This window comes from Olea europaea, chromosome 23 (genome assembly GCF_002742605.1).
Source record: "Olea europaea var. sylvestris chromosome 23, O_europaea_v1, whole genome shotgun sequence".
Classification (NCBI taxonomy): Eukaryota; Viridiplantae; Streptophyta; class Magnoliopsida; order Lamiales; family Oleaceae; genus Olea; species Olea europaea.
The window spans coordinates 5,496,701-5,507,172 of NC_036259.1; the positions used below are offsets into that span (position 1 = coordinate 5,496,701).

At 32.0% G+C, this 10,472-nt stretch overlaps 1 protein-coding gene across 1 annotated transcript; it reads right to left on the minus strand.

The window, feature by feature from the left end:
• Positions 1-2,546: 2,546 nt before the first annotated feature.
• On the minus strand, positions 2,547-7,980 carry LOC111372185 (eugenol synthase 1-like). The gene is made up of 5 exons (XM_022994390.1): positions 7,751-7,980; positions 7,535-7,669; positions 5,963-6,191; positions 4,449-4,652; positions 2,547-2,965 (listed from the first exon to the last, which is right to left on the minus strand). Exons 1-5 carry the CDS (start codon positions 7,922-7,924, stop codon positions 2,766-2,768), a joined length of 942 nt encoding a protein of 313 aa, XP_022850158.1. The 5' UTR covers positions 7,925-7,980; the 3' UTR covers positions 2,547-2,765.
• Positions 7,981-10,472: the final 2,492 nt, after the last annotated feature.

Below are 10,472 nucleotides of genomic sequence, written 5' to 3' on the forward strand. Positions count from 1 at the left end.
TAAATATTTAGTATCTCCTACTAATAAAATAAGTAATTTGTTTCAACTCTAATCAATACAATTTTATTTATTATAAATATATAATTAAAATTAAAATGCATTAAATAAAAATCTAATTTGGTAATGTTCACATTTCATTAATATCATATGTGGATAATTGGAATTGGGCTGAGACTCAATATGAACATGGGCTAATATTGAATTTGGGCCAATTTAACCATAAAAATTCTTTTGTCTTACCATGTGGGTTGGAGGCAAGGCTGGACTATAGCCTAGGCCTGCCATTGTTTGATCCGCCTCTAATGGTGAATGAAACTCTGTTAAAAGCTTGCACTTTTGGTATTTAAGGTCCGAAAAATCACCTGCTAGTATTTGATTGAAAACTTAGTGAATTTTGAAAATCTGAGATGCCTCTAGAGATGTCAACGAGTCGGCTCGCGAGCCAAAATTTTTGGCTCGAACTTGGCTTGAGCATTTGTAAGGCGGGCTTTTTTTGGCTTTAGTCAGACCGAGCAAAAGTTCGGTCAGAAAATTAAGGCTCCACCCAAGCTTTCTGCTCGGGTTTTATCGAGCTTTTCTGAATTTTTTTTTTTTTTTTATACATCTTGCTACCTATTTGGCAGCTATTTTAGCTGCCAACAGGTAGCTAATCTGTTGTCAACCAGCAGCAGATTTGCTACCGGTTCGCAGCTTGATATAGCTGCCGATTAAGGCAGTTTAATTGCCTGTTTGGCAACTATTTTAGCTGCCAAACAGGCAGCAGATTTTTCCTCTTTTTTTTTTCTTTTTTTTTAATGATACGGGCCAGCCTGGTTCAAGCCAATTCTAAAAAATGAGGCTCAACCCGAGTTTTGGCTTGGTGCTTCCGAGCCACGAGAGACCCAAGCCCAATTGTCATCCTTAGATGCCCCTAAAAGTTTGTACATGAATTATTCTTTCAACTAGACAGTTTGGAGATAGGAATAGTAGCACAATTAGTTAAATGTGTGATTTAAATGCTCTTGATTGCCTTGGCTCATTATGAGAAAGCCAGTGAGCAGCGTTATATATCAGAATGTGCCCTCCATTTTTTTCTTTTTTCTTTTTTTGAGAACTTTTCTTAAATAAATATATTTTCTCACTTTTTGGATGTTGGTTAAGAGGTTCTGCAAATTTCAAATACCTTTAATTGCAAAATTACAAAGTTTAATGTTCTTTATTTATTACTACTCGTTTCCTAAATAGATGAGAGAAATGGCAACTTTTTTTTAATTGAAATAGAATGAAAATTGCTAAATCGTTACCTAAATATTTATTACAAAGTGCTATTTTATAAACTTTAGAAATAGAATGAAAATTGCTTATATTTCTAAATACTATCAAAAGTCTTAACAAATTAAAATAGATACTAATTATTCAAAGACAGTCACGATCATACAATTTCTGGCACTTTTTTTTTTTTTTTTAATTTTTTGAATGTTTATCATTTTTTTGTCACTTTTTTTTAGTGTTTGTTACTTTTTTGAATTTTTGTCACTTTTTTTTTTATTGTTTGTCAATTTTTTTTTAGTGTTTATCACTTTTTTTTTTTTTTAATTTCTGTCACTTTCTTGAAACATGCATGTGTTGTTAGTTAAAATTCCTCTTCTACTTTTAAACATCGACTTCTTTGAGGGGAAAGGCATTACAGAAGAAGATGCTATGAAACCATTAGTTGTAAACATGATTCCAAAACTTCCTCAACAAAAAAAGGGTTAGATTACTTTCTAAAGATATGTTCATTTTTTTTTTATTCGATGTTTAGTTCTTTAATTATCTTAATTCTTTCTTTTATGTCATTAGGTATGCAGAATACTTCATCAATAAAAAGTTAAATGAAATGCCAAAGACATATAACATTCTACAAATCAGATGAAACTTGGTTGCTCAATTGTATGTTTATACCAAGAAGAACCAAGATAAGAATTATAACAAAGACAATGAATGGGTGTTGCAGGAAATGGATTCGTGATATATAAATGAGGTAAAACGAAAATGCATATGAAGAGGCAATGATAGATGAATGTTCATGACTGACATGGAAAAATGATGGTTTTTAAATTTTGACATTCTGCATTTTTAGTTGTTAGGATATTGATGAAATTTTTATTGCATTCAATCCTTTACAACATTTTAAGGAGGATGTTACTATCTTTATTCATAAATATTTGTAAAGTCAATCCAAATGACTGGATACTAATTTGCAAATTAATATAAGCATGTTGCATTTAACAATTTCAAAATAGTAAGTTATAAGATAAAAACGGAAAACAATTCATAAATGCTACTCTCAAAATGAAAGATGAATTGAGAGGGTGTTTGGTAGAGATTTTTATGGGAAAATGCATTTTTGAATAGTAAATTAATGGGAAATGTGTGGTTAAAAAATAAGGAAAAGTTTTTTATTTACGTGTAATATTATTTTAATAAAGAATGTGTGGTTGAAAAAAAAAGAGAGAAAAATGCATTTTGAAAAAAATGGGTACCAAACAGGCCCTGAGATTTTTTTAAAAGAAAATTTGGTCAAAATATCAAATCATGGCATCAATGAGCATTAAATGCACCCAAAAAAGTTCTCCAAGTTCACTACAGTTCATCGCACTTTCAAATTTTGTGACATCTATAAAAAAATTCCCATATTAAAATAAGAATCTAACGTTAACATAGAAGCTATATGGGCAATAACTAAAAAGGAATAAAGCGGTCCCTTTCCATGTTCATATTCAGAGTACATCATTCTTTAAGGCTCATTCAAATGCAGCAGAAGCGGGCTTTGGTGGGTTGCGCAAGAAAACGTCAAGAAGATCATCAACTGTAGTGAACTTAATGTCTGGATAGAGCAGTGAAGCTTCAATATCATTCTCTCCAAGATCAAAATTCATTGTAACTCCCTTTATGAAGACACTGTGAAGGATGGAGACTGGTATATTATTTGGATCGGGTAAAGCTGCCGAAGAAACAAAACAGACTATTAATACAGTATAATTCTTACAAAATTTTCCTGACCAAACAAGAGATAAAGGTTCCTTAAAAGTAGAAAAGACGAGTTTTGGAAAATCAAGAAACTCAAAAGGATGGAAGCATTTTCAGACCCACACTTAGAAGTCAGATTTTTTCTAACTCTTTTGATAGATGCACCAAAGCTTGCTATGGATCTCCCCCAAAGCTTAGAGTATCTCAAATGTTACAAGGTAGTACAATTCATATTATAATTTATTTTTTAATATTTCATTGTAAAACTTACCTTACAAACAAGAGATAAAGGTTCACAAAAGGACAAGTTTTAGGAAATCAATAAATATCAAAAAAGTGCAAGCTTTTTTGAAAAAAAGTTGAACCCCAATCTTGAGAACCCCCACTATCCCGTCTCTAGAGCATCGTGAAGGAAGTAAATCATGGGATGTGCCCCAATAGGTTAGGGAACAAGAACTTGTTCGTACACTAATGTCCACAAGGAGTCCAATTCCATATTTCAGGAATTGAACCCTCACACTACAGTTGCCAGCAAGGCTGAGACTATCTCACTCATGTCCTTTGCACCACTGAGTTACGCCTCGAGGGGGCAAGTGCAAGCTTTTTTAGACCCGCTTAAAAGTTCACCAAGGCATGCTATATATCTCCACCAAAGTTTTGGGCATTATTAATGTAACAATGTGGATTGTTATAATGCATGGGGAGAAAAGCCTCTCCAATGCAATAATGTCGATTGGGGTAATTGTGGTGGACATGTACAACAATTGTTGACATAATTTGGTGATGAGGAAGAAAGAGGATGTAGTGAGAGTGGGGATAAATTATAAAAAATTAGCTTGTCGAGGTCATCCTCCACAAGTCCTCCACTCTTTTTCCTTGCACGTAAATATTTTGGGGTGATGTGACACACTTTAGTGCAATCTACAAGCCCATTGGACATGCTTTTAAGGTTTCAGGAATGCAGGAGGTCTAGCTCCAATAGCCAAAAATGTCGTTTAGATAACTCCACTTGGCTATTGTACCAAATTGAATCCTCAGAAGTATAAGAAAGAGTACAACAAAACTTGAAAGTAGGTTGAAAGCAAAATGAAAAGATACACGGAAAATGGTAGACTTTTAGGGTTGTGGTCAAGCTTACGAAAAGTATACCATAACGAGATTTTGTACTAAAAGTTCGAGAAAGATAGCAACTTTTCAAAAACCTTAAACATACTTCCCTAAATTAACTACTTAAAACTAACTTTCCACTTAGCTAAATATACTCCTTATCTAAGAGTTATGTTTAGTTGTCCTTAAAAGTAAATCAAACTTATTTATTTTGTCAAACATCAGATTTACTTGTTGAAGACATGTCATTTGGTATTTCACATTCAATAGGAAATATATAAAACATCATCGAATTGGAAAAAATACTTTTGCAGTTTGATGTAAAACTGAATGGGAAAAAGATGACTTACTCTTTGAAAGAGTGACAATTTTTTCCTCAGGGACATGAATTTTCTTGAAAGTCCGACCAGTTTTCTTCTCCCATAAAGAGATCAATTCCAGCTGCGATATAATGTTGGTTGGAGGCCGATATAAAACAACCCGATTGCATGCCCTTGGATCAGTTGCCACTTTTATAGTATAAATTCCAATATCTTCTTCAAAATTCAGCACAGCTTGAACGTATAAAACATGGGGAAAAAATGAGTTTTTTTGGTGAACAAATGTAGAAATAGATTGAATGGAGTGAAACAACAATGATAACAAAATGAGTTGATAAGTGTATTGTATACACTTATTTGGACCTAGAAATATAGACTAGTTCTTTTGAACAATTATAAATTTATTGTATATTTCGTTTATTATGTGAAACTCGATGAATAGAACTGAAATTAAAAGAAACAAGCAAAAAATGGTCAGATCTAAAGTTTGGATACTAAAGTGTAAATATTCAAAAGTTGTGTTAAACCTCACAGTGAAGATTCAAAAATGCTATGGGTCAATCGGATATAATTACAAGTCAAGAGGAGTGAAATATGATCAAAATATTTTTACAAGTCAATTTTCAACCGCACAAAGATGTTCTAGATTTTCAGTTGAAGATTGAGACCCATTTTTGATCTAGTAAACATTCAAATTGGAAAAGATCTATATCTAGTAAAATTATAACCCTTTGAGTTATCTTTACAGCCTATTTTAAATCACCTCAAACAGATTTCGATAAAGAAAGTTATGATGAAAATATTAAAGGAGGTACAGTACTGAAATCATCAAGAGAGATGACGTCGAGGTGCCACCATGCTATCTTCGTGGCGCCTTATTCTCAATACATTTAATTCGAAGCTATATAAATCTTTATTTGCCATTTCATTTGGTATTTTGCAACATCTACGTCTAAATGGAGAGAAGTAATGAATCTAATTGCATCCAACATAGTTAACTTGAATGCTTTGTTTCTGGGATCATAACCATGGCCAACCTCCATTTATAAGTTGCTTTAAGGGTTGGTTATATACCCAATGCATTTGTAAATGAATCTTGCTACATATACACTATGATGTACACTTTGCAATGTGACATTATCCTATTAAATAGTTTAAATTTCAAACAGATTTTTTATCCGATTGATATTTGACAACAATACAAGTGTCAATCAAAATATCAAAAATTAATATACAAATAGCAAAATTCTTTGTAAATTGTCAAAGCAAACACCTCTACGGATGACTCTCATTGTGGACGGGGTAATCTAAAGAGGGTTATTTTTTGTAGAAGATTGTGTTCCGTGAAGTTACCTAGTTATGGGCAGTTGTGACCGTTGAGGTTGGACTGTAACGACTCTAATTGCATCGTATACCCTGAGTTTTGCTTAGTTTATGTACTTATAATCACTTGGACACCAATTTTCCTTCTTTTTTTTTCTTTTTTTTTTTTTGTAAATAAAATAAAAAATTATTTTGAGAGCTTGTAGTCTTTTTGGATTTACCTTTGGCCTGACCACTGCCATATACAGTTATCTCCTCCTTTAGTTCATGTGGATGAAGCAAGTAATTTATGAAATATGCACCAAAGCAATTCGCAGACACAAAAGTGTATGGAATATTTGCTTGCTCTATTGCCCTTCTGATTTTCTTCTTCTTGTCAAGGAATGCTTGGAATGGAGGCAGCACACTGATTCTGTCCTCTTCGCAGCCGAAATCTGATGGAAGAAACCTCTGCAACGACAATAAAACGAGTCTTATTCTCTACAATTTGAAGTCGAATGAATTGTTTTTCATTACTCCATTCAATTCATTTAAGGTTCAGCATTTAAACAAGTTAAATTTCAATAAAGGATGGTAAGTTTTATATCAATTAAATTGAGAGATGATAAAAGGAGCAAAGTTCACACACGGTGGCGGACGCAAATATTTTAAGTTGGTGGGGCACAATCAAACACGCAAAGAATACAAATATGTTTATCTCAAATATCACCAAGTTTGTCATTTTTTTTTTTTTATCTAAAACATCATTTTCATCACTTTTATATCGAATAATCTTTTCATTAACAATGTGTCATCAAAAGATAAACCATATTTACATTTTAATTATTTTTCCATCACAATTAATGAAAACAATCGATTCAAGTGAAAAATACAAAAATCATAGCAAATTCTGAATGTTACATTATCAACTACATTACAGTTCAAATAAAGACAAAAAAAATCATTGCAAGAATCCAATACCATAAAATCGTCAAAACAAGATAGAATTTGGAACACTCAAAGAAATCCCTAATTCCATTTCATAAGAAAATACAAAAGAAATCATCAAAAAGAAATAATTTCCTAAGGCTTCAAATCTGATTTATGAGGAAACAAAAAAATAAATAAATAAATTTTAAGTTGGCAGGTCAAGTGACCCACAAGGATCCACTGTGGGCCCACACACATGCTGGTTTAAACTATAATGGTGAAAAGGTTACAAGTCTCCCACTCCTCTTGCACAATTGACCCAAAGACCGTAACATGTCGAGCTAATAAGTGTACAATACGATTAAATTCAATATTCTCCCGTACCTTTGTACCAAAAAGCTAAAACTTTGTAGCGAAATGGATCTTCAAATACAAGTTTACTGGTAATCTAACATAGTTTGAACGAGAAACGATAATCATTTTGAGATGTTGAGGTTCAATATACGACCTTGGTGAAAAACAAATGGGAAAGGCCTTAATTAGTTCTTTATAACTAATTTTCCAAGCAAAAAATCTTTAAATACGTAGAAAATTAGGAACTCTTTGCAGTTTATCTTCTTGCACCTTTAGATTTAGTTGAAAGTGAAGCCGAGAACCCTTCAATCTGTATTCGATTTTATCCTCCTTTTCAATAAGACATGCCGGTTTAGTGGTTAAAAAATAAAAAATTATTAAATATTTCACAAAATATTAATCTCATAATGACCAGTACAATCCACTTAAAATATTAAAAAGTTAGGGTGGATCATTAAATTAATGTCCCTTTTTCTTTTACATTTGTTTTAATAATTGTCATTTTTTTCCTTAAATGATTTGGGGTGTACCTTTATGCCACCAGCAACCTTGATAGCCTCTATGATGTTGAGTTGATCAAGAACTTGAGGATAAGCTACTGCAGAGATCACCACATCTACTTCCCTAATCACTGAAACAAGCTTCTCATGATCCTGTAACTCTCCCTACATGCACATTAAGATTTACGAGTAAATATCACTTTGGAGTGTATAAAACCCGACACTGGAAAGTTAGAAATTACATACTTTGACAATAAGAGCGCCCATCGACTCAAACTCGTTAAGCGATTCTTTCTTGGAGGAGTTTGGCCTTGAGTAAACATAAGTGGGATGGCCTAATTTGATGCTGGCCTTCACCATATAGCTGCCAATGTAACCTGTTCCTCCAATTATAAGGATTTTACTCTCGTTTCTTGCCATTGCTAATTGTTTTCTTCTGGTTTTCTACATAATAAGGGCCTGCATATTTCCACTGCTTCATTTATAGAGTGCACAAGGGACTTTTCCATTTTTTCCTTTTTCCTTTTTTTAATGAGCAGACATTACAAAAGGGTGGGGTCGGAATTTTTTTCTTCATGTTTTATTACATCAGGACTCGTGTGGGACCGACCCCTGTGAAGGGTCGATAAGACATATGTAGAACAAAGCTTTTGTTCTTTTTTAATTCTTCTACAATTATTAAATACCATACAGCTGCGCTGTTTGTGTGTCATTTGTGGTACTCGTGAGAAAAAGGAGAACTGACATATATGACAATAAATGGCTGATAATTTTTCGTAAAAGTATCTTCAAGAAGATATCTTTATTTTAAAGAATCGGTTTTAAATTTATGTTACGAGAGACTATTTAAATTAAAATTTTAAAATAAAGTGAGAGTTTAGCTTTCCAAATTTTGATAGTCGATTTCACTCTCTGCAATTAAATGTATTCAAATTATTTTAATTTTCAATGAAGGGAAATAATATAATAATTTGAACGAAAACTAGTGAAAAAAAAAGTAAAATAAATATTATTTTAGAGTAGCAAATTTAGGTGTTAAATATAAAGAATTTGTTGAATTCAAAGTAGCAAATTTAAGTGTTAAACATTAAGAATCTATTGTAGTACTTAAAAATATATAAATACACTCTAAATTATAAAATATATTATTTAAAAGTAAAGAGTGTCTTGAAACTGTAAATGTCAAATTCATATTAGGATCTTTAGTCAACAATGACAGCCAAGAATAGGTAGCAAGTGAACACAAGTACATAAATATCAATTCCCAAGCGCCCTTACTTTCATTTGCCCATTTTTTCAATTTGTACGGGTTGGAAATTGAAACGTGCAACATATGTTTTGACGTGGTTGAGATTTCAAATTTTAGATTAAATTATATGCTTTGAAATAGTTTAGGTGGATAAGTCTTGCTATCACCTATTTTATAAAAATCGTGCATGTATTAGACATTGAACGATAAAAGTTTATCTAACTAGAATGTGAGGGTACACATTGGAAATATAATTTGCAATTTTGAATAAATAAGTTTACCCTCAATGTGCTAGACTTATCCCCGTAAACCATTTTTTAAGGGGTTAAATTTTTAGATAAAGTAGTTCAACATAATTTAAGTTGGCGAGAAAAATAAAATAATTGGCTCGCACATGTGAAAGGTACAATTGTGCAGTTGTGGAGCTTATTTTTTGTGGCGCCATGAAAGTTATAAGGGACAAAAGATTTTTACCAACGGAATTGCCATGAAAGTGATAAGGGACAAAAGATTTTTACCAACGAAAATTTCGTTGGTAAAAAATTCACACATTACCAGCAAAATTTTCATTCGTAAAATGTTTATTCTTTACCTATGATATAATCTATTGGTAACTATCAGCAACCCCTAAATTAACAACGGATTTGTGGTTGCAAATATTCTGTTGGTGAAGAGTAATAGCAACGGATATCAAGGGTTTAGGAATGGAAAATTCGTGCCTGAAGCCATGTTTTTTAGTAGTGAGAGTAATCGATAGAAAATAAAATAAATATCATTTCAAAGTAATAAATTTATGTATTAAATATAAAAAATCTGTTGGAGTACTTAAAAATATATAAATACACTCTAAATTACAAAATATGACATTTAGAAATAGAGAGTTTTTTGAAAATACTCTTACGTGTAAATATCAAATTCCTATTATGATCTTTAGTCAACAATGAGAGCCAAGATAATCGTTACCAGGGAAGAAATGGTGGTGTGGTCTTGGAAAATATTCTAAACACTAATGAAATTACTTTTAACTAAATGAGGAAGAGGGATAGAAATTTAAAAAAAAAAATAAATAAATAATAATAATAATAATAAAGGCATACTTACAAAAAGGAATGACAGAGACTATGAATGAAGTAATTAGTGATGGCAACGGGGTGGATTTGGGGCGGGACGCGCCCAGCCCCACCTTAGACGGGACGGGGCAACTTTTTGCCTCGTTTGTTGCCTCTTTTAATTTTTTTTTTTTTTCATTTTGAAAGTTTCGAATTATATTATTATTAGAGAATAAAATACAAATTCAAAATAAGTTTTTAACAGATGAATTGTCTAGAAATAAAATTATTTTTATTTTTTTTCTTCACGGGACGGGTTCGGCCTCCCCGCCAACCCGTTCGGGGTAGGGTAAATTGTCATCTCTAGTAGTAATAAAATTCAAACTTTAAACTTTCAATAGAAAATATGTTTTTTTCTTTTCCATCAAGTTCTATCCAAGTAGTACGAATTCTTATATGTTGACCATTAACATTGTATTTAGACGACTTTAAATTATTCCTTAACATTTGGTTGACATTTTTGACAAACTCGAAACCTAAATTATTGTCTGAAGTTTCAATTCATCGTACAAATATAGGTAGCAAGTGAACAAAATGTACATAAATATGAATTCCAAGCACCCTTACTTTCATTTGCCCATTATTTCAATTTGTACGGGTTGGAAATTGA